Genomic DNA, 25,385 nt, shown 5'->3' on the forward strand with positions numbered 1-25,385 from the left:
AAGGTGTTCCATCAATTTAATGAACAGATGATAGTCACTGGGGTGTGAGATCAGGGCAATGAGAGAGGTGGCTTAAAACATCGAAGCCAAATGAAGTCAACAACCCTTGCAGTGCATGAGGGGTGTGCAGACACAGTCATGACAGATGGTGTTTTGCTTCTGTCTTCATCATGGATTTCCATCCTTCCAAAATTGAAATTCCTTACCCATTTTATCATATACTGCCTTGACGTGATTCACAATGAATCACAGTGGCATACATGCCTCAGCATTTAGCTAGAGAATTACAGCGTGCAGTTTGCACTTGACGGAAGCTGGAATGAGAACGCTCATCTCTAACAGTCATCACAACACTAATCAACGAGCTACTAATTGCTGGGGATGCTTGTTCCTTCCACTGGCGTCTCGCTACGTGGCAGTGGTACCAACTTCCCACACAGACATTCCATGCTAAAGCTACATGCCTTGTAACCTTAGTTTCCGGATAACCCTCATAGTCAACTTGACAGATTGGGGGTCCATCATTGTTGATCAAGCTAGCAAATTATTCTCATTTGCTGCAAATTTATCATGTATCTTGATGTTTAGTAATCAGCTATAGTATGTAGTTCAATAGGCAAATCTAGGTCTGTTACATTACAGAATTGCTCTTTACTTAACAACATTCTAAACATGAATTATTGTATGTTATTTTCTGAAGTAACCGTGTACCATGTTACAGGCCATTCTCCGAGTTGAGAGACATGAAAATGTTTTCGTTGCTGCCCACACATCAGCAGGAAAAACTGTTGTTGCTGAGTATGCTATAGCATTATCACGCCGGCATATGACACGGTTAGCACAGTATTTCTCAAAAAAAAAATAAATAAATAAATAACATAGAAACACCTCCTAGTGCAATTTGTTTTGTGTATTCTGTGAAACCTTACACTTTTAGTTACCTTAAATGATAGTTTAATTAGGAGAAAAATCACATAAAATTATCCCTTACTTTCCAGAACAGTTTATACATCACCCATTAAAGCTTTATCAAATCAAAAGTACCGTGATTTCAAAGAAACCTTCCAGGATGTTGGTCTTATCACTGGTGACTTTCAGATCAACCAGAAAGCTAACTGTTTAATTATGACAACAGAAATTCTGCGTTCAATGCTTTACCATGGAAGTGAGGCTATTAGAGACCTTGAGTTTGTTATTTTTGATGAAGTCCACTATATAAACGATGCAGAGGTAAGCTTTCTGCAAATTTTTTGAAGTGTTCATATTTGTAAGCTATTTCTTGAATTGTTAAAGTATAGATAGATACTTAACAAGTGAGCTTTTATAAACTAATAATTACAGTAAGAGAACAATTTATTTGTAAGTATGATACACAAAAAAAACATGAGTTTCATGTCTTGTGACTTTATTTTACAGCGTGGTTATGTGTGGGAGGAGGTTTTGATATTACTACCACAGCATGTTACAGTTGTCATGCTGAGTGCAACAGTTCCTAATACCCTTCAGTTTGCTGACTGGGTTGGAAATATTAAGCAGAAGAAGATCTATGTAATCTCCACTCTTAAAAGACCAGTACCCTTAACACATTACTTGCACATACCTTTCACTAAATTGAAAACTCCATGGTTCTTAATTCTGGATGCAGATCGTAAATTTAATGAAGGAGGGTGAGTTCCATAACTGCTTTTAAGAAAAACTTCTGTCACTGAGTGGCACACATTGTTTCAGAATTAAAATATATGATTGTTTATATGCAGTTTTACACATGTTGTGTTTATTTGATTTTAAAATAAGTGAACAGAGAAAAGGTAGGGGCATAGAAACTTGCAGGTATAGGACTGGGCTGTGGCAGTGTTTAGTGCTGTAATTCAGAACATCTCAAGAGTTAGAGCAGTAGATGTCATAGCATGGAGAAATCTTGGGATTGGTTCAAGCTTTCATTCCCCACACAATCTAGTAATGTCCATTGGTATAAGGCATAAGATGGCTCCCACTGCTGTAATTTATTCTCAGAATCACAATTAGTGTTCATTCTATTTCTCAGGTGTTTTATTCTGTTTACTTGACATTTAATTTGTAGTCAATTTCCTTCCTTGTTTGACCAAAATGTTCACATTTTGTTTTCAGGTTAAGTAAAAGCTCATAACTTTTTCACATGTTATTTTGGTATATTAACGGAGATTGATATCAACATTATCAACCCACTTGGTAAATATTTATGGTCTATACTAATCAATGAGATATCATAGTCTGTTCACAGTCAGGTAATATTTTAAAGGCCAAAATATCTGTCTTTGACTTGAAAGTTACCATAAATGTTTTTACTAATTGTCTGTTTAATGAGTTATAAAAAACATTTTCTATGATGCCGTAGCAGATATTTGCAGTTTAATTTTTACAATGTACAGATGGAGTTATCCCAAAGAAATACTGCTCATCACCAGTTTCTTAGGATTATGGAAATCTCGGTTTGTTCTGGTGAAACTCACCAGGCTGCAGCCAGCTTCACGTTTCACTCTTTTTCATCCAGCAATTTTAGCTCATTGATATGATAGGGCAATTTTTTACATAATATCTTATCTATATGCAGTATAGATCAGTATTATCCATTCGAGTGAGTGATGATTGTTGAGGATTTCATATTTTTATATTTTTATATATATATATATATATATATATATATATATATATATAATTTTTTTTTTTTTAAATACATGTTAACTTCATTTATATTATAGTTAGTGGGGAGTGATATTGTGGCCCATCAATTTCCGCTACCCACAATAGGCACAGTGAATCACTGGATGCACAACAGGTTGGGAGAGAGGGGGGGGGGGGGGGGGGACACCCAAGTGCACTCCAGCCACTTGAGAGGAAGTCCTGGGCCCATTCTCTTGTGGCCGAGGGCTGCACGAGCCTCTGGCCGGATTAGCAGTGTTTGCGAAGGATCGGACCTGCAAGCTGCAAGTTCAATCCCCACCCTCAGATCCCACTGCAATGGTGGATATGAATAAGGAGTTTCTCTGAAGGCTCATGACCACCTGCACAGTGCTGCATACCTAGAAAAGATACCATCTCACTGTGCTGTGGGAGATGCAGGACAGCTCTGTAGCCAAGACTTTGTACCGTGCCACCAGCACCACAATCATAAACATTGCTAAAACAAATTTACAGAAAGTTTTGGTGAGATGGCTTTTGGTTGCTCACTACTTGCAACTTTTAGGAGCAGAATTTACCATAGGTCAGCAGACACAGCCTGCCAGAATGTGATGCTGAACATTCTGGACTAAAGTTGTTAGAAGATCTCTGATTGGGAGAATATGGGATGCAGCCTCGGATTATCTTAAACTGCAGTTTTTGGTGGCCTCACACCCCCACACCGCAAGTTCTGGCATTCCAGCTTCAGACTTCAGAGATTTGGCATTCCTTAAAGAGACAGCATTTGAGGTTCAGTATTCGAGATTCGACATTCAGCATTCTTGGGAGCAGATAGGCTGTGTCATGCCAGAGTCCATTACCGGCCATGCCTCGCCTCACTTTCTCTCATACAGTTGGGAAAAGTTTCACAGTGAAGTGGCATACAAAAATCGTATTGGATTATAATTGCATATTCTCGTATTGATCTTTCTCCTTTACGGTGACCTCTTGGCCATGAGTTTGCTCTTTGGGGTTCTCATTCCTTAACTCACTAACCTTCCAGTGCAATCCTCATCACCAATTTAATTTTTCAGATTAAAAGTCAGCCAGCAAGAGTGGACACATTGTTAGCAATTCAGTTTATTCTGTTAGAGCAGTTCTGTTCCCGTATTTCCCAGGCACCCATGATTATTACTCATTGATATTCATATCTGCACTAATTTTCTCCTAATGAGTTACTTGATTCATTGTCCGTCTTGAGCATTATTATTTGGATTCTCAGTCAGTAAATGTATGTTATTTACAACCCTTGTTTCATTACAGTAATTGATAGGCTCCATCTCTACTTAGTTATTTATTAATGTTTATCAGGGCTTACAACTATGGTTCACATATGAGAGCTACCCTTGCTTCAGTTTCCTCGTGCACAGTTAATTTCCTCTCATCTGGACTTTAGTGGTGGCTTGCACCTTGAGAGGAAATGCTCAGTGCATGCCAATGGCAAATTTTATTGAGTGTATCCCAACGATATGTCAACAGCCTTGCCGCAATGGTAACACTGGTTCTCACCAGACCACTGAAGTTAAGAGCTGCCAGGCTGGCTAGCACTCGGAAGGGTGATTATTCAGTTGTACCAAGTGCTATTAGCAAGTGGAGTACACTCAGCCATTGTGAGGCCAGTCGAGGAGCTACTTGATTGAGAAGTAGGAGCTTCAGTAATGAAAACTGACAGTGGCTGGGAGAGCAGTGTGCTGTCCATATGGCCCTCCATATCTGCACCCAGTGACACCTATCGACTGAGAGTGACACAGAAGTGGTCGGTACCTTTGGGCCTAGAGAAATGTTCAGACAGAGAAGAGTGTATGTCCTGACCCAATGGTGTGTTACATTGGTTACAACTGACTTTTGTGTGTCCGTTTGATAGAATGATCTCTGAATTGTCTAGTATGGTAGTCAGTTTAACAACATGTCCTCTACCTCATGTCATATTGGTTTGTATTTATTCACCAAGACTACTTTCTTCAAATTGCCCTTCACATGTAATGCTACATACACGGAAATGTGGACAACTTGCTGTTATGTTCCATTTTGGGCCCATCGAGCTACTGGTCATATACTGACTTTTACTGTTTATTTAGCCATTAGAAGCTAGCTCATTTGTCACATACATTGCTTAGGTAGATCATCGACTTCAAACTAAACACCTTGAATACTCAACAACAAAAAAAGGTAAGCAAAATGTGACAAAAAATATCTTTAGTTACAAGAATAAACCCCAGTTTTCAAGCTGCTGTCATTTTTAACAATGACAACAATAGATTTTGCAGTTCCTATGAAAGCAATGAGCCCAAATACCTACAGGATGGGCTGTTTGAGACTTTCACGATGTAATAACTGCTTCACTGCTTCACTGGTTCACGGGCATCACACTGGAGAATGTTGTGAAAATTGCACAGTATTTTAATGAGAGAGCTGCTCGTCGCCTTCAGGTACTTACTGAGGTGTGCTGCAGTGGCTCACAAATATATGTGCAGTCTCACTACGCATTTCAACCTGCATGCACTAAACTTCAAGAACACTCAGAAGAAACAGATAACTCCACAAGGGTGCTTTTTGTAGCTCGTGTTGGTGGTGTGTCCAAGATCCCAGACTGTTCAAGAAACATGAAATAAAATGTGTCTTCCACCCTCCTGTGACAGTGTGGGGAATCATACAGTGGCCAGACATGTTGCACTGTTAAAGATAAATGTATTGAACACAGACATCACACCAAACTGTGTCAGCTACAAAAGTCTGCTGTTGCTGAACACTATCTTGCCACGAAACATAGCATGAACTACAGAGAGACAATGATCATCTTGTCTGCCTCCACCTATTGGGAGTCCATCATTAAAGAAGCAGTTAAAATATGCATAAGTAATGACCTGATTAATAGAAACACAGGATTTCAATTTAGCAAGACATGGGAAGCTGTATTGGCAGTATTGAGGCATCTTCAGCCACAGACCAACGAATCAGAGTCAAAACAGACGAGGAATCAGCTTCTGGGCACACTGCCCACATGTATGCTGGGCTGTGACGTGCAGCCACACTTTTTCTGCATCACACATGTGAAGACTATGGCTCATTTCTCTGGCAGGGGGCACTGGAAGTTGTCGTCCTCTATGATTCGTCTACAATGATGTTAAGCACCACCCCTTGTTGCCTGAGCTTTTCTAGAGAGCCAGCGTGTATATTGTCAAGTCACTGCAGCATGTCAATAAGCACCTGCAGGTGACAAGCAGCTGTCTTGTTGTAATATTATGCAGCTTACACAAACATTATCCAACATGAAGCCCGTAAACCACTGAAGCATCTACAGGAAGCGTTACCAAAATACAGACAAATTTAAATGTATTGCCACATCATTCTTTCACCATAGGTTATTGTTGGTGCTCAGTACTATCAATTGTTTCTAGTAAACACCCGTATTCTCAAAATGACCAAGACATTGAAATGCAGTGCCAAATATTCCATTTTACCAGACAGGAAGCGTAACTCTGAAGACTGCATCGTGAGGGCCCATGAAGTTGTCAAAAGAGCTCAAGCATTATTTTCAGAAAATCCAAGTCAAGAATCACAATAAATGACTGGGATTATCAGCATAAGCAAACCAACAATGCCGAGAATTGCTAAGAAGGTTCTTCAATACAAATCCGACACATTAAAAGTAAGACACATGTCCTCCAAGACTGCTTGTTCAAAGCATGTCAGTCACTGTAATTTGCTTCTGTGTTCATTTAAAAATGATGCCATAGAGCATATAAAATTCTTTTCCAAGAGATAAGATTGCTGGGTCACACAGGATTCAAAGGTATCCCCCTTTGTTAACTAGAGCAAACTTTCCTATCAGTCTTCCAATACTAGGAGTTACGTCCAGTGGAATCATCTGATACCCCGCATAGAAAACTGTTATGAAAAAAGTTTATCTCAACGTTATTTCCAGTAGCATTGTTAAGCCATGAATACTGTGGTGTCTGGAACTCTACATCAAGATGGCGCAGTGACCAACCTGAACCATTAGGTACAAAAACTGGATGTCAGACAATTTTGGTATTGTTTAGTCTAAGGAGTTTTGGGCTCCAAGCAGACTTGGTTTAAATTCCCTGGATTTACTATAAATAGAGCATAGTTGATAAGGTCTCCTACTAATCTCAACATCCCAATGTGATCTCATGATGGATTGCCACTTGAGGTGTCATTCAGATATGTGGATTCCAGATATATTGCATTGTGCATGCACACGCTGAAGACTGAGATCCAAGGCTATTATTCAAACTAAAATGGCGTATATTGAATTATTGTGCTCTATAGGTGATTGATAGGAAAGCAGGACACAGGAGCTGCTCGAGTAGAAACACGTGAGTCGAGTAGAGGATACACGTTTTAAGTTTTAATTTATTCCAAAAGACATAAAACGAGCTTCACTGGTATTAGCATAAATACTGACTGACTAACTTCCAATGTGATGAATATATTACAGTTAAATCAGCATTAAATGAAGGAGGAAGGCAACAACCTTACAAGAGGCCGCAATTTAAAAAAATTCATCCCCACCTTTTTTTCTTAAAAGTGGGAAAAGGAAAAGAATCAAGAAATCACAGGCTCATTTTGCGTGACCAATTGTGACAGCACAAACCACTTTGCCAACTCGATCACACAACTGTACACTGTGCCCTAGGCAGGACACTTACACTATGAGCAGCTAGATCTAAAACGTAAGAAAACACTATTAACACACAGAAGTTGCTACATCAGCCAGTAGGCAATTTACAAGCTTGGGCATTGTCATGAACAAGGGCACTACTGGTTAAATTATCTACACGACTATAGCTACTACTCATATTCCAAATTATTTTTCAAAAGGAACGGTGAAGCACAAACCTTAAATGTACCACCAAATACAAATTTTGCACCTTAACTTTTGAGTATGGTATTCTCATAACACCGCCCTTTATACATGGCTTAAACAGCCACTAGAAATATTAACACACCAAACAGTTTTGAACTCAGCTTCAACAGCATTTGTTTAACGTATTAACTGGGACAGTCCCATGGTAACAACTAAGGAAAAAAAATTAAAGCTCTCAGCAGAGATCTCTCAGAGAGAATTACATGCCTTTAGCACAACAAGAAAGCACAGTCAGTTTCCTTTCTATATTCTTAATGCTATGTGCAGAATGGCCAGGACATAGTCAGAACCAAAGAATGAGCTTGGACAAAGCATGAAATCTGCAAAACTATTAATGCTGGACACAATGGCTTTAATGCCTTAACAACATAGAGTATGAGCTCCCTAAATAGTCAGATGTGGAGCAGTAAATGTGGCTCACTGTTTAATATTAATTCAAGCAGCTCAGCAAGGCAGCCTCTTCCCCAGATCAGCCACAATGAGCTGCCCTCGGCAGCGATCATGTCTTCTCCATACCCCAGCCAAACACCAGTTATCAGGAAGACACCACACCATGTTGTCCCAGAGAGGTGTGCTGCTAAACTAACCACCATGCCACTCAGTGCCCACTTCTCAGTACTGACTGCCTCCATCGCGAGCTGCTGCCCTCTTTCTTTGTAGAAAGAGCACGGCAGCGATCAACCAACTGCAGTAGCTGCAAGCAACCTTCTACACTCTTGCAGATAAACCAGAGAGAACCAAGGATATCAGTGGACATTATAGCTCAGTGTGGCTCCCCATGAACCATGGGAAAGTATTTTGTGTAATATTTAATCCTTTGCTAATAAAGTTTTATTCAAAGAATTTGTTTAATTGGTCCAGATTTTGGTGAGACACCATGTAGTTCTGTGGTAATAGCTTTAAACTAGTTATCTCAGATCCTCAGCAGCAGAAAAAAGTGACATATAGTAGGTTGGAAAACATTGCTTTTGTTATATTCTCTGATCAACACCCACTTGATAATGAAATTTGCTTTATTAGGTGGAAAATAAAAGGGCTTTTCTCCTGCCCAAAAATTTAGTATCAAAACACGAATATACGACCTGTATAAAATTGACTTTTATAACTGAACTGATTTTACATTCTTTGGTAGTGCTCTCTCGATGCTCTCCCACAGATGCCGAGGAGTTAGGCTGGCGCCGCTTCCAGGTCGAAGACTGCCATAGTGAAGATGGCACCTGGTTGATCCGGCTGCAACGATGTTTCCTCCTGGCGGCAGTCCGCGGCGGGTCGAAAGATACCGGTTTGCTTTCCTGCCGGCTGTTTAACCCGGCGACTCTAGTCTTCCTCTGCGGATTCTGTCGTGAGGATTGGCGGCCGTTGGCGATACCCTGTTGGCGGACGGTGATGTCATCATATTATCACCCGCATCGGAAAAAGGGGTTGCATGTGTGCGTGTTCCGCGGCTGCTTTCACGTTTGGTGGGAAATGCCTCCTGTGCTGGCTGGCGGAACGCGCCGGAACTACGTTGCAGGTGCGGCTTATTCTGCAGCGGTAGCCGCCCGTTGTATTGCCGTGGCTGTGCACGCCAGTGCATTCTTCCCCCTCCACGAGGATGGAGATGCCGAGGATGTGGCATTCATCCAGATCAGTGTCCATTGCCTCGATGCCTGGAAGAGGAGAGCCTGGGTGAGAATCTACATCCATCGGTGTGTCCGATTGCTGACGGCTGGGTGCTGCAGGGCGTGCCTCCGTGATGGCTGGGTGGTGGACGTTCTCCCCGGTGTGACCTGAAACAGTGGTTGGAGTTAGAGACTGAGGTGAGAGGTTGTTGTCCCTTCGTGGCCGGATTTGGTTTTGATGTCGAATATGAACGCCGCCTCCAGTGCACATGACCATGTACATTGCCCTTTCTTTGTTATGAGCGATCACGCCAGGTATCCATGTGGATGCCCCCGTGTATGTGCATTGACCCATACTTTCTGATCGGGCTGATATTTCGTCTGATACTGAGGGGGCTGCTGCTCCTGCCTGTCTTGTGGTTGCAGTAACAATAGTGTGGATAGTGGCTGTCTTCCACGTAGTTGTTCTGCTAGTGATCCACCCTTCTTAGATGACATCTGTAAGAAGACAAGAACAATGATAGAGCAGCAGGCAGAGCATAATGGGTAGTTAGTTTTGCCATTTGTGCCTTAAATGTTCGCACGAACTGCTCAGTGAGCCCATTCAAGGCCCGATGGAATGGCGCCGTGTGTACCAGCTGGATATCATTTAATGTACAAAATGTCTTAAATTCTGCAGAGGAAAATTGGGGGCCATTGTCTGATACCATCGAGTTGGGGAGCCCTTCGATGGCGAAAATGCGCGCTAAGGGTTGAATTGTTGCTGTTGACGTTGTGGACGTTATCTGTGATATGTGAGGAAAACCCGTCGTGGAGTCGACAACGATTAACCAGTAGTGGCCGAGGAAGGGCCCTGCATAGTCGATGTGAATCCTAGGCCACAGTTTTTCTGCCACGGGCCACACAAAATATTTCTTAGGAGGTGCTGCTTGGTGTAGCTGGCACGTCATACAGGTGGCTATGGTGTCCCCAATTGTGCGATCCATCCCGCGCCAGTAGAGCTGTTTGCGGGCCAGCTGTTTAGTCAGTACCGTGCCCCAATGTCCTTTATGTAATAGACCCAGTGCTTTCTTGTGCAGGGCCGCTGGAATAATTACCCTGGTAATGTGGTTTTCACCTGGCAGAAGTATGACGCCGTGCCGTGTCAACAATTTGTGTCGCCTGTCCCAGTATGCCTTAAGGTCTGCGTCCTGTATCTGTTTCCTGTTGCCTGGCCAACCAGCCTTAATGAATCGGAGAAGTTTAAATAGGACTTTGTCTTCAGCCGAATGTTTGGCAATGATTTTTGCATCCAGGGGAAGCTGTGCCAGTGGATCCTCTGTGTCCTCTTCTAGTTGACAGCTGATGACTGGGTCCGCGTCAAAGGCTGGATCGTCTTTTGCCGGGAGCCAAGACATGAAGTCTACATTCGCGTGTCATGCTAATGAATGGTACTGTATGTCGTAGTTATACTCTGCCAGGAATAGTGCCCACCGCTGAATTCGACATGCCGTCCAGATGTGTATGTCGGCCGATGTTTTGAACAGTGGTATCAGAGGCTTGTGGTCCGTCTGTAACACAAAATGTCGGCCGTACGGATATTCGTGGAACTTTTTCACTCCGAATATTATAGCTAAAGCTTCTTTCTCTATTTGGCTGTAATTGCGTTGAGCTGTTGTTAGATACTTTGAGATGAACGCTATTGGTCTTTCCGCACCATTGATCACATGAGAAAGGACTGCTCTGACCCCATAATCGGAGGCGTCCGCTGCTAGAACCAGTAGGTGTATTGGATCTTATGCACAAAGACATGTAGTTTTTAAGAGTGCCTTCTTTAAAGTCTGGAAAGCATTGTCACACTTGGATGACCAGTGCTATTTTACCCCTTTGCGGAGAAGGTAGTGCAGCGGTTCCACTATTGGAGCAGCGTGAGGGATATACCACATGTAATAATTGATTTTCTCCAATACTGATTTGAGCTGTGTGGTATCCGTGGGTGGCGCCAGTTTTTGAACGTCCTCTGTGTATGCCGGATTGGGTTCTATGCCTGAAGCACTAAATATGTGGCCTAAGTATTCCACTTGTGGCACCCCAAAAACGCACTTCTCTATGTTACATTTCAGATTTGCCTCTTGAAATACCGTAAACACTTCTGAAAGGGTCCTTATGAGCTCCATTGTGTTCCGGCCTGTGACAATGATATCATCCAAATAATTTGCTGTGCCCGGGATGTGGTGGATTAGTTGTTCGATGAACCACTCAAAAATTGCCGGAGCACTAGAGATTTCGAACAGGAGGCGATTGTATTGAAACAACCCAAAAGGCGTGTTGATTACTAATTTTTCTTGCGTCTCTTTGTCAATCGGCAGCTGTAGGTATGCGTCTTTTATGTCTATTTTCGCAAAGAGTTTTCCTCCAGTGAGTCGAGTGGCAATTTCTTCTATCGTTGGAATAGGGTAGGATTCTGTGACTGTTTGTGCGTTGATGGTGAGTTTGAAGTCACCGCAGATTCTGATCGCCCCATTCTGTTTCTCTATTATGACGATTGGCAATGCCCGACGACTGCTTGCTATGGGCAATATGATTCCATCCTCCTGTAATCTCTGCAGATTTTAGTTTTCATGGAGTGCATATGGGACTGGGCAGCTTTTGCAGAATTTCAAAACTGCCTGAGGTATGAGTTCAACGCTTGCTTGAAAATTCCGTACTCTGGCCGTTGGAAGTTGAAAAACAGAAGGAAACTTTTCCTGGAATTGCACTGTCAGTTCTTGGTGTTGTACTGCATTAATTTCCGGCTCCACATTATGAATTTGCATTCCGAGGGTGTGAAAGATGTCCAGTCCCAGAATGTTCGTGGCCGTTGAGCTTGGAACCACCAGAATGCGGCCTGTGACTGTCTGATGTCCGCAACTGATCGGTGTTGTGAAAGCTCCCTTGACCCGAATGGTATCATTAGTGAAGCTCTTGAGCTTAGATGTAAAGGGGCTGAGAACAGGGGAGCCTAGTTTTTCATATGTCAGTTTATTGATTATTGTTACTGCGACCATGTGTCGATTTGCAGCTTGATGTCTTGATCATGAACTTTGACCTGTACGAACATCTTGTGAGGCGATGGTGGCATCAGTGCTTTGACCATCGAGACCGCCTGTGGTTCCGATCCTGTGTCTGAAGCAGTATCCTGCGTGAGGTCCACATCCATTTTTCGGTTGAACGACAGACTTCTGCCTTGTGACCCTTACATCCGCATGCTGTGCGTTGAACTCTGCGAAACCTGCAGTCTTGTCTGTTGTGCTTGATGAAACAATACTTGCAGGATGGGAGAGGCTGTCTGCGTTGTTCTGACTGTGGCCTGCATCTAACATTAGTCATTGTGACCCTGTTACTTCGTTGCGGGGGAACTGATGTACTGGAAAAAACTAATGCCGGTTCCTGTGTGGCTCCAACCGAGCACTGTGATTGCTCAAAGGCTCGAATGATGGGTAGGCAAGTTTCTAAGCTTGGGTCTCTAAGTTTAAGTAGATCATGTCTTAACGACTCATCTGGTGCGTGAACCAGAATCATGTCCCTCACGAGAGATGCTGAATATGACTTTTGACACCGTACATTGGTGCATGCAAACTTACAGTCCCGTGATAATCCTTGCAACCGGGCTATCCGTTCTTGGTAAGTTTCGTGCTGCCCCTTATGACAGTTGAAAAACATGTGACGAGCTGCCGCTACATGTATTTTTGCATCAAAGTACTCTGCTAAACTGTTCTTTATCCGCTCGTACCTCAAATTTGGTGGATCCTCATGTGGGTGGAGTTGCGTTATAAGTTGATAGATAGCAGGGCCTGCATGAGCCAATAGAAAAGCGCGTTGCTGCGTCTCACCCGATACTCCATATGCTGCGAAGTGTTGCTCCAACCGGGCCATATAGCAGCTCCATGTTTCTACCTGATGGTCGAAAACTGGAAAAGGAGGCAGGATTGGGCCGGCCGATGAGGGAGGTGTCATTCGTTTGTTGTCGCGTAGCAACCTCTGCATCTCTTGCACTAGCCTCTCATTGGTGGTTTGTAGATTCTGTATCAGGGTCAGCACTGCCTGGCTCATGTCGACTGGCTCCAGATTCGCCATACTGAAAATTGCACCAAGCTTTTATCCTCGTCGCCAACTGTTATATTCTCTGATCAACACCCACATGATAATGAAATTTGATTTATTAGGTGTAGCCAGGACACCACTTAATTTTACACCAGATAACCTTCTTTGGAAAATAAAAGGGCTTTTCTCCGTCCCAAAAATTTAGTATCAAAACACAAATATACAACCTGAATAAAATTTACTTTTATAACTGAACTGATTTTACGTTCTTTGATAGTGCTCTCTCGATGCTCTCGCACGGATGCCTAGGAGTTAGGCGGGCGCCGCTTCCGGGTCGAAGACTGGCATATTGAAGATGGCACTTGGTCAATCCAGCTGCGACAATGTTTCCTCCTAGCGGCGGGTCGAAAGACACCAGTTTGCTTTCCTGACGGCTATTTAACCCGGCGGCTCTAGTCTTCCTTTGCGGATTCTGTCGTGAGGATTGGCAGCTGTTGGCGATACCCTATTGGTGGATGGTGATGTCGTCGTATTATCAGCCGCGTTGGAAAAAGGGGTCACATGTGTGCGTATTCCGCTGCTGCTTTCATGTTTGGCGGGAAACGTCTCTTCTGCCGGCTGGCATAACGCGCCGGAACTACGTTGCAGGTGCGGCTCATTCTGCAGCGGTAGCTGCCCGTTGTATTGCCATGGCAGTGCGCACCACGGCAGCTTTAGCAAAAAAACTGAAAGCTACAGGACAAACATCAGGATTCTGGAGTAGTTTTTATTAACTATATGTGAAAGAACTTTGCTTATTTGCTAATACAGACACCATTCTCCTCCAGGTGCAAAGTATTTTCAAGAGGTCAGATAAAAGTTTTTCTTTTTAATTGAATCAACTGCGGGTCCTTGGTGAAACATTTAAATTAACTAAACAGACACTTTTTTGCCTTGTTTCACAATTTTGTTGTTAATGTTACTGCACAACCTACATTTCGGGTTGTAAGCACATTCTGAAGTACTTTACTGATTCCCAAAGATGATGATACACAGATAAACATGATGACAAGGCAAAGATAATTGTCTCAACTTCTTAAGGCATTGTTCCATAGCTTAATGTAAAATTACACCAGTGACCAATTTTTGACAAATTACATACGTTATCATCATTCAGCAATTACATTAACATGACAGGGCTGGAAGTTATGCATCAGCCAAGAACTTTTTAACTACGATTGACTGGGGCCCAAAGTTTTGTTTGTATTCTGGGGGTTGTGATCTCATCTAAAAGAGATGAATAATGGAATTGGGTTTACTTGTTTAATAAAAGGTGTGGGGCTGTACACATCTGTCTTTTAATTTCTAAATTTCTAATTTGTTGAGTATAGCCCCCTTCTCCTCTATGTGAAAGAGTAGTACATCTATTATGTATTTGTGGTTATTGTTCAGGCAATGTTCTACAAACGGTGAGTCAGGCTTCTTCAGTCTCCAGCTTCGGTGATGTTCTTTAAGCCTGGTGCTGATTGACCTCCCCATTTGTCCAATGTAGCAAGACTGATAGTCATGGTGTGTGATTTTATTAACCCCACTTTTTGTTATCCCTGGTTGTTTGCCTTTTGCATTGAACAAGCAACTACCTATTGTCTGAGGGACATAGAAGAACACAGAGAAACCCTTTGCCTTCAAAATGTTACTTATGCTATTTGACGTTTTCCCTATAAAAGGTAATCCGTATCATTTCTTTTCCAGTTTGTCTGTGTTTTTCATTGGGGATGGTAGGGACCTGGCTTGCTTCTTCATCTTTTTACCTAAAATATTATCAATGATGATGGTGTTAAATTCATTACTTGTGTCTATTGTTTTTATTGTGTTAAATTCCTGGTCAGTCTTCTTGAGACATAGGGATAGAAAAGAGACAGTTTGTAGGTTGTAGGATGATTGTGTCAGTGAAGAAGTCTTTTCGATAAATTTTAAGTTCACGGTTACTGTCTTCTATCTTTAAGCTAATGTCCAGGAAATTTATGCTGGGCTCATGCCACTCCATGCTGACCTTTATGTTAATGTGCCACTGGTTCATATTTTCCACAAATTTGTGGAGTTGTCTACTGGAACCTCTCCACATACAAAGAATCTCATCTAAATACCATGTTGGCTGCAGATTCCTTGACTTGCGCCATAGGGTGGTGGGGTTTCGGGTTCTGCTGAATAGATCAGGAGTTCACTACACTCAGCTGGCGGCTACACGGGTAGCGGAGGCTGTGTGGCGTAGACTGGGCGGTTTTTTAGATTAGAAGGCCTCGGGAAAGTATGGGGTGGGCTGCAATCTCAAAGGATGCATGGCAAATACAGGATGTGCTTGGATCAAGGAACAGTCGGAATTGTGGTTGTAAATTGTTGTAGTTGTGCTGGGAAAGTCCCTGAGCTTCAAGCGCTAATAGAAAGCACAGAAGCTGAAATCGTTATAGGTACAGAAAGCTGGTTAAAGCCTGAAATAAGTTCTGCAGAAATTTTTACAAAGTCTCAGACTGTGTTCAGGAAAGATAGATTAGGCAGAATTGGTGGTGGAGTGTTTGTGTCTGTCAGTAGTGGTTTACCTTGTAGTGAAGTTGAAGTAGATACTCCGTGCAAATTGGTATGGGTGGAGGTTATACTTAACAGCCGAACTAAGTTAATAATTGGCTCCTTCTACCGACCCCCAGACTCCGATGATATAGCTGCTGAACAGTTCAGAGAAAATTTGAGTCTCGTAACAAATAAATACCTCACTCGTATGGTTATAGTTGGTCGGGACTTCAACCTTCCCTCGATATGTTGGCAAAAATACTTGTTCAAAACTGGTGGTAGGCAGAAAACATCTTCCGAGATTGTCCTAAATGCTTTCTCCGAAAATTATTTCGAGCAGTTAGTCCACGAACCCACGCGAATTGTAAATGGTCGCGAAAACACACTTGACCTCTTAGCCGCAAACAATCAAGAGCTGATAGAGAGCATCATGACCGATACAGGGATTAGTGATCACAAGGTCATTGTAGCTAGGCTCAATACTGTTTCTTCCAAATCCACCAGAAACAAATGCAAAATAATTTTATTTAAAAAAGCAGATAAAGTGTCACTAGAAGCCTTCCTAAGAGACAATCTCCATTCCTTCCGAACTGACTATGCAAATGTAGATGAGATGTGGCTCAAATTCAAAGATATAGTAGCAACAGCAATTGAGAGATTCATACCTCATAAATTGGTAAGAGGTGGAACTGATCCCCCATGGTACACAAAACAGGTCCGAACGCTGTTGCAGAGGCAACGGAAAAAGCATGCGAAGTTCAGAAGAACGCGAAATCCCGAAGATTGGCTAAAATTTACAGACGCGTGAAATTTGGCACAGACTTCAATGTGAGATGCCTTTAATAGGTTCCACAATGAAACATTGTCTCGAAATTTGGTAGAAAATCTGAAGAAATTCTGGTCGTATGTAAAGTACACAAGCGGCAAGACGCAGTCAATACCTTCGCTGCGCACTGCCGATGGTACTGTTACCGACGACTGTGCCGCTAAAGTGGAGTTATTGAACACAGTTTTCCGAAATTCCTTCACCAGGGAAGACGAATGGAATATTCCAGAATTTGAAACACGAACAGCTGCTAGCATGAGTTTCTTAGATGTAGATACCTTAGGGGTTGCGAAGCAACTCAAATCGCTTGATACGGGCAAGTCTTCAGGTCCAGATTGTATACCGATTAGGTTCCTTTCAGATTACGCTGATACAATAGCTCCCTACTTAGCAATCATATACAATCGCTCGCTCACCAATAGATCTGTACCTACAGGTGGGAAAATTGCGCAGGTCGCACCAGTGTTTAAGAAGGGTAGTAGGAGTAATCCATCGAACTACAGACCTATATCATTGACGTCGGTTTGCAGTAGGGTTTTGGAGCATATACTGTATTCAAACATTATGAATCACCTCGAAGGGAACGATCTATTGATACGTAATCAGCATGGTTTCAGAAAACATCGTTCTTGTGCAACACAGCTAGCTCTTTATTCGCACGAAGTAATGGCCACTATCGACAGGGGCTCTCAAGTTGATTCCATATTTCTAGATTTCCGGAAAGCTTTTGACACCGTTCCTCACAAGCGACTTCTAATCAAGCTGCGGGCCTATGGGGTATCATCTCAGTTGTGCGACTGGATTCATGATTTCCTGTCAGGAAGGTCGCAGTTCGTAGTAATAGACGGCAAATAATCGAGTAAAACTGAAGTCATATCAGGTGTTCCCCAGGGAAGCATCCTGGGACCTCTGCTGTTCCTGATCTATATAAATGACCTGGGTGACAATCTGAGCAGTTCTCTTAGGTTGTTCGCAGATGATGCTGTAATTAACCGTCTAGTAAGGTCATCCGAAGACCAGTATCAGTTGCAAAGCGATTTAGAAAAGATTGCTGTATGGTGTGGCAGGTGGCAGTTGACGCTAAATAACGAAAAGCGTGAGGTGATCCACACGAGTTCCAAAAGAAATCCGTTGGCATTCGATTACTCGATAAATAGTACAATTCTCAAGGCTGTCAATTCAACCAAGTCCCTGGGTGTAAAAATTACGAACAACTCCAGTTGGAAAGACCACGTAGATAATATTGTGGGGAAGGCGAGCCAAAGGTTGCATTTCATTGGCAGGACACTTAGAAGATGCAACAAGTCCACTAAAGAGACAGTTTACACTATGCTCGTTCGTCCTCTGTTAGAATATTGCTGCGCGGTGTGGGATCCTTACCAGGTGGGATTGACGGAGGACGTCAAAAGGGTGCAAAAAAGGGCAGCTCATTTTGTATTATCACGTAATAGGGGAGAGAGTGTGGCAGATATGATACGCGAGTTGGGATGGAAGTCATTAAAGCAAAGACGTTTTTCGTCGTGGCAAGATCTATTTACCAAATTTCAGTCACCAACTTTCTCTTCCGAATGTGAAAATATTTTGTTGAGCCCGACCTGCATAGGTAGGAATGATCATCAAAATAAAATAAGAGAAATCAGAGCTCGAACAGAAAGGTTTAGGTGTTCGTTTTTCCTGCGCGCTGTTCGGGAGTGGAATGGTAGAGAGATAGTATGATTGTGGTTCGATGAACCGTCTGCCAAGCACTTAAATGTGAATTGCAGAGTAGTCATGTTGATGTAGATGTAAATATCTGTACCAATACACAATGTGTTTTGTCAGTGGTTCTCTCTTCAGAAAATCAGTCTCCCACTTGCCCATGAACATTTCTGCTAGTAAGGGATATCAAGGTGACCCCATTGCCAGACCATCTGCTTGCTGATAACAGCTCCCTTGAAAACAGAAATAATTTTGATTTAAACAACGTTCCACTGTACTAATAATGCCCAACTGCTCCTCTAGATTAATGTTGTGTGATTACAATGATTGTGACAAAATATCTACACACTCTTTCACTGGAATACATGTGAATAAGCTATGCACATCAAGAGAGACTAATTTCGCATTTGTTGGAACCTTAACATCAGTTAACTTGTTAACTAAATCTAAACTGTTCTTAATGCTATATTTCCCTTTGAAGTTCAGTTTCTTCTTCAAGATGGTGTTGCTGCTCCTGGCGATCTTGTGTACTGGACCTTGCATTGCAGATACCACAGGACGGATTGGCAGTTCTCGTTTGTGGAGCTTCAGTAAACCATACAGCTGTGATGCCCGTGGGTTCATTTGCAGAATGCTCGTGAAAGATGTTGGAGCATTTGTTTACTACCCGCGTAGGCGGATCATTGTAACTAGCTGTTGAGTCTCTCTGTAGTTTTTGTAGCTGCACTGATCGGAAAAAACCATCAACTTTGCTTGTATAATCTGTTTCGAAAGCTCTTGGCAGATTGAAACTGTGTGCCGGACTGAGACTCGAACTCGGAACCTTTGTCTTTTGTGTGCTAGTACTCTACCAACTGAACTACCCAAGCACGTCTCATGCCCTATCCTCACAGATTCAATTCTTCCAGTATCTCATCTCCTACCTTCCAAACTTCACAGAAGCTCACCTGCGAGCCTAGCAGAACTAGCACACCTGGAAGAAAGGAGGCAAGGGTCCCAAATTCAAGTTTCAGTCCAGCACACAGTTTCAACCTGCCAGGAAGTTTCATATCAGCACACACTTTGCTGCAGAGTGAAAATTTCATTCTGGAACCATCCTCTAGGTTGTGGCTAAGCTATGTCTCCACAATATCCTTTCTTCCAGGAGTGCTAGTTCTGCTAGGTTCGCAGGTGAGCTTACGTGAAGTTTGGAAGGTAGGAGATGAGATACTGGCAGAATTGAATTTGTGAGGACGGGGCGTGAGATGTGCTTGGGTAATTCAGTTGGTAGAGCCCATGCCCGCAAAAGGCAAAGGTCCTGAGTTTGAGTCTCGGTCCGACACACAGTTTAAATCTGCCAGGAAGTTCCATATCGGTGCATACTCCACTGCAGTGTGAGAATTTCATTCTGGATAATCTGTTTTATTTAACAGCACTACAGTCCCTCCTTTGTCTGCCCTAGTCACAATTGCATTACTGTTTTCAATCCTAGTTTTAACTTCCTTCGTGATTAAGAACTCATTGTTCTTTCGATATTGTGCTTCTTGTTGTTTTTGTTTCTGTGCCCGCTTGAGTGCTTCTAAACATTGCACTTTCATTACTGTTTCTTTCTGTAGGGCTAGTTCCAGATATGCCCTTAGATGGTCTAACACTTGAGGTTTTGTTATCATATCTGGGGCGTATTTGTGACCTTATGATAATAACTTTTCTTCTGATTCTGAAAGGGTTAATGTTGATAAATTAACAATTCTATCTGCAAAGTGGATTGTCATTTTTGGGGTTAAGATTCTCTCCTTCACTGATAATAACTGTTCTAACTTCTTCTTTATACGAAGAAAGATATTATTAATGATGTTTGAAACTGTTTGAAGAGTATTGCCCAACCACATAAATTCACATGGATGAAGCAAGTGAGTAAACTGCTACCATCAAGATCAAAGAAACATCAGCTTCCCAAAGACATGTGAAGAAGGCAGCAGAAAAACTATAGATTAAACAAGAAATGTTGCATTGATATAGAGTTCCTGATAATGTGAGTATGCACCAGAAACTAGTACATATGCAGCTTACTCACTTGCTTCATCCATGTGAATTTAATGGACAGACAGGGAGATTAATCTGCACCAGGTTTAAAGAACACCACAGAAACTGGAGATTGAAGAAGCCTGATTCAGCCTTTGCAAAACATTGCCTGGACAATAACCACAAATACGTAATAGATGTACAACTCTTACACTCAACCAATTAGAAATTTTAGAAATTGTACATCCCCACAATTATTAAACAAGCAAACCCAATTCAATTATTCACCTCTGTTAGATGAGATCACAATCCCACGATAGAAGCAAAGAAAGCTTTGTGCTCCAGTCGATCATAATTAAAAAGTTCTTGACTCATGCACAACTTTAGTCCTGTCATGTAAGTGTAATTTCTGAATTGTGTAATAACGTATGTAATTTAATAAAAATCGTCCCTGGTGTAATTTTACATTAAGCTAGGGATCGTTATCTTAAGAAATTGAGATGATTATCTTTGCCTTGTCGCCATGTTTATCTGTGCATTATCACCTTTGGGAATCAGTAATTTACTTGAAAATGGGCTTATGACCTGAAACCTTGGTTGTGCAGTAACATTAGTTATAAAATTGTGAAACAGGCCAAAAAGCAGTGTTTGTTTGGTTAAAAAATTTTCTCCTGCAAGGTTTCTTATTACATTGCTTTCGTAAGCTCTCATTCAGTCAACTCTTATTTTATAGTGACTGTCTGTCTTGTGTCATTTCATTGTATGTAAGGATGGTTTCATTCAGTCTGTGCACCATTACAGGTATTATCATGCAGTGGAAGCAATGAAGCCCCCCGCACAACCAGCAGCAAAGGGCCGTGGTGGCAAGCAACAGAATGCCCCACCTCCCCGTGGGCAACTTCGATACCGACTTACATTCAACCAAGAAACTACGTTATGGGTGAACTTACTACAGAACCTTGAGAAAGAGAAGAAATTACCTGTTATTGCATTTACTTTGTCTCGAAAGCGATGTGATACCAATGCTGAGAACCTTAAAGGCATAGATTTCACAACTGAGAAAGAAAAGTGGAAAATATCACAGTTCTTCCAGAAATGTTTGCAGAAACTGAAGGAACCAGACCGGATTTTGCCACAGGTGTGAATCTATTATAAAATGTTATTTTCTCACTACACCAAGGACTTTGCTCTAGATCTGCCTCTTCCTCATCCCCCCATCCATCCCACCACCACCATCACCACCACCTCCAACACCACCACCACCGTTCATTCCACTACATCTATTCCAGCATTTCCTAACAGCTGTACTAACCTGCTCAAAATAGCTTTACACCACTCTCATGACTTCCATGTGTTTTACATTTATAAAAATCGGTTAAATCTTTCTCAGCATCCTTTTGATGACAGAAAAAAGCTACAAGCCACAACCTGGGTATAGGAGTAAAAATATGTCTTTGTGAGAACTACGTTCCACACTTAAATCAGAACTGTGTTAACAAAAAAAATTCTTTTCATATTGGTAACACACAGAAGACATTCATCTTAAGCAAGTAAGTACACACAGACAAGGCAGGAAATGGAAAGTACTCCAGAGTAAGTATATCAGTCAAAGCGAAGACATTTCACACTTTTTGTTGTAATCATCAACTATTTGCGTCCCCACATCTTCATTCTCAGTGCAGTCCCATAGAGCACACTGTATCTTCTGTCGTGAACAGGACAATGCTGCTTGTGTACACTTTTAGTTCTTTCAGAATGCCTTGAAGGGCTCACTTCAAGCTTAGACTGTGTGTGCATTGTAACTCCATGGAAAAAAAGGAGTGTCAACATGGGACAGATTGGCATGCACTCACACTAATGTCATTTGAACATTGCTATCATATGACACAAAATATTAAAGACCTGGCTCATAATAGTCATCCATAGTCAACAACCTCAGTTGGTGCTCACGACCTACAAATTGTCACTCTTACGTATCCCAAGGAGAATGCAACGGAACTGCAACTGTAAGAGCTATATCACCCCATATGGTATACAACCATCTTCACATGATCAATTGGTCCATTACAAACAAAAATACAAATTCCACAGTATTGTGGCACGCAAAAAAGATAAATAAGGATGCACTCGGAATGGAACCTGGTTGAGTTGTGTCAGGTGCTCTTCACCAACAAGTGCTGGGGTTGCCTGACATCTGATGATCATATGAGATTGTGGAGGTGACCAGGTGACCAGTACATTTCTCAGACCTGTAGTTCCACAGCTTCAACACAGAGATGACTCAGTCATTTATTGAAGTGGTATTGTGTACAGATGTTAGCGCTTCTTGCCACTTTCGAGAATAATGTGAGGACTGTGCAGTGGTATGACAGGATCCCCTAAAACAGCATTTCTCAACCACATATCGGTGTGCCTTGAGATATTTAATGTCTTCCTTTTTTGCCACAAATAAAATATCTAGAATATAAAAGATTTGTCACCACATCAATTCTCGGAGTAGCCCAATTTGCAAGAAATCGCCCATCATTGTATGTGATTATAAACATAATAATATAATAATAATAATAATAATAATAATAATAATAATAAAAGGGTATGTACTTTAGGCATTTGCTTTTTTGCATCTAGCTAAAAAATCACATTTAGGGACTCGCAAAAGTTTGAAACATATTTTGGTGAGCCCCAAAGAAAAAACTGTTGTGAAACACAGCCCTAAACAATTGTCCACTCCTACAGCCGACTATCTGGTAATGGGTTCATCTTTAAAGGCAATGATGCACAAGCAGCCTATATCGTAAGCATCTTGGAGGTAGTAATCAAATGAGAGAAATGGCCTGCAAAATCTTGACATTGACATGGCTGAACATATCTAGGACCATTTGAAACTTGAAGTGCATTGTCACAGGAACTGTCCTCACACACTGGATGACCTTAGAACAGCTGCCATTGACAATGGGACAGGCTTGGACAGCAACATCTCATCCACCTTATGGGCAGCATGCCAAAGAGGTTCCAAGCATGTTACAGTGCACAAGCTGGAGCAACTTTGTATTGAATTTTACCCAGCTGTAGATTTTGATTTAACAAGTGTGTAAAAGATGTGCAGTTTTTAATAGAATGCTTTAATTTCGATTATTGTTCCATTTTATTGTGCAGCAAATTATTATTTTTATGATTTTTTTCTGTGTAGCTTATTCTTTCATTCCATAATTTCTTTGAATCTAGGCCAAGACAAGTTCAAGATGCGTAGGCAGTGCAAAACTTTTTAAAAATGTTTATATTATTTTCTTTCACATTCCATTTTTTGTTGTTACTGAAATCAAGAAGTCATGCAAACAGTTACTTCCTTTTTATTACACTACTATAATATTACAGCACATTTATTTCAGAGTAGAGAAATCACAGTGTTAAAAATATCTAATTTTCCATTTCAGGTTGTGAAAATGCAAGAATTACTGCAAAGAGGCATAGGTATTCACCACAGTGGAATTTTGCCCATCCTGAAGGAAATTGTGGAAATGTTGTTTCAAAAGGAGTTAGTGAAGGTACAATGATAATACAGAGCAATAGTATTTTGTGCTTTTATATGTTTTTAAAGAAAATTTCCTTTCTTCTTCCTCTTCTTTTTTTCTTCTTCTTCTTCTTCTTCTTCTTCTTCTTCCTTTTCTTCCTTTTTTTATGGCACCATTGGACTATTTCAGCCAGTCACTTTCTGGTTATCTTCTTAATTAAGTTTTCTTTCCATATTACCCAATATCTTTTCATTGCTTCTGTTTTTTTTATGTTTTTCAGTTGCTTTAAATTTTTTGTTTTGTTTTGAAAATTATTCAGGGTTAATCCTAGCTCTTTCTTATTCTCCCTGATTTCCTTATTCCATGCTACTTGTTGGTTCATGTTCCAAAGTATCTCTACAATTTTTCTTGGTAATTTGGGTTCTGGTGTCCTCAAAATGTGACCAAAAAAAAAGAAGAAAAAGAAAAAAAAAAGAGATCCTTCTCTTCTGTATGGTATCAGTAGTTGGCCCCTATTCACAGTGCACCACTTCATTTGGCACTACCTGCCACTGTTTATCTTTTTGATATTTATTATTTATGCATTTTCTAGTTATTCTTCTCTCTCTTTTTAGGATTTTGTCGATTCTGTTTTTCTGAGTGACTTAGGAAATAGTTTCACTTTCATATGTTACCTCTGGTTGAACCACCGTCTTTCAGTATTTAATTTAATTTTGGTTGATAGACATTATTTACTGCATGTAGACCATGTTAATTTGTGATCTTTTATATTTGACTTTCTGTAAATACAAATTAATTTAATACGTAGAATAGTGAAGCAAGTACTGTGAGGAAAGGCAAATGATCAGTTACTAAACAGATGAAATCACAATGATTACACACTGTTACTGGCTGAAACTTCAGTTGTGACTGACTGTCTTTCACACATTTGTGAAAAGTACAGATTATTAAAATGTTACATCCATATGGAGCCATTGTAATTTTGATGAAGAGTTTGCAGTTAACAGCCAAGATGATGACTTCTCTACACCATTAGTCATGTGGCTGTATATCTATTTATTGTCAAACAATAGAAATTCCAGGATGGAATAATGGCCATGTTCTGAAAACGGGAGATTGGTACTCACCATATAGCGAAGATGCTGAGTCGCAGACAGATATGATGAAGACACTTACACATGTTGAGCTTCTGGCCAAAAGGCCTTTTTCTAAATCTGATAACAAACACACACACACGAATGACTACTGTCACAGCTAGTAGCCAGAGAAAGTGGGTGGGTGGGTCTTAGTCTTGTGTGTGTGTGTGTGTGTGTGTGTGTGTGTGTGTGTGTGTACGTACTTAAGAAAAAGGACTTTTGACCAGCAGCTCGACATGTATGGCAGTCTTTCTGTTGTGTCTTTCTGCAACTCAGCATCTCATGTAGATGGTTATTAGCAATTTTTCATTTTCATAATATTAACTATTATAATTTTTGTCTCAGTTACAATATACAAATGATTATCAAATTAAAGTAAACATCTGAAAGAATAATACAAGTATTATGGCACTGGAT

At 41.3% G+C, this 25,385-nt stretch overlaps 1 protein-coding gene across 1 annotated transcript in view; it reads left to right on the plus strand.

Annotated features, from left to right (window-relative positions):
- Positions 1-25,385, plus strand: part of LOC124612794 (helicase SKI2W) — a 155,663-nt gene that overhangs the window by 24,484 nt on the left and 105,794 nt on the right. Inside the window, exons 6-10 of the mRNA XM_047141196.1 lie at positions 722-834; positions 999-1,230; positions 1,417-1,667; positions 21,122-21,458; positions 23,755-23,865. Coding sequence (XP_046997152.1) covers positions 722-834; positions 999-1,230; positions 1,417-1,667; positions 21,122-21,458; positions 23,755-23,865 — 1,044 coding nt within the window. The remainder of the gene's footprint in view (positions 1-721; positions 835-998; positions 1,231-1,416; positions 1,668-21,121; positions 21,459-23,754; positions 23,866-25,385) is intronic.

This window comes from Schistocerca americana, chromosome 4 (genome assembly GCF_021461395.2).
Source record: "Schistocerca americana isolate TAMUIC-IGC-003095 chromosome 4, iqSchAmer2.1, whole genome shotgun sequence".
Taxonomy (NCBI): Eukaryota; Metazoa; Arthropoda; class Insecta; order Orthoptera; family Acrididae; genus Schistocerca; species Schistocerca americana.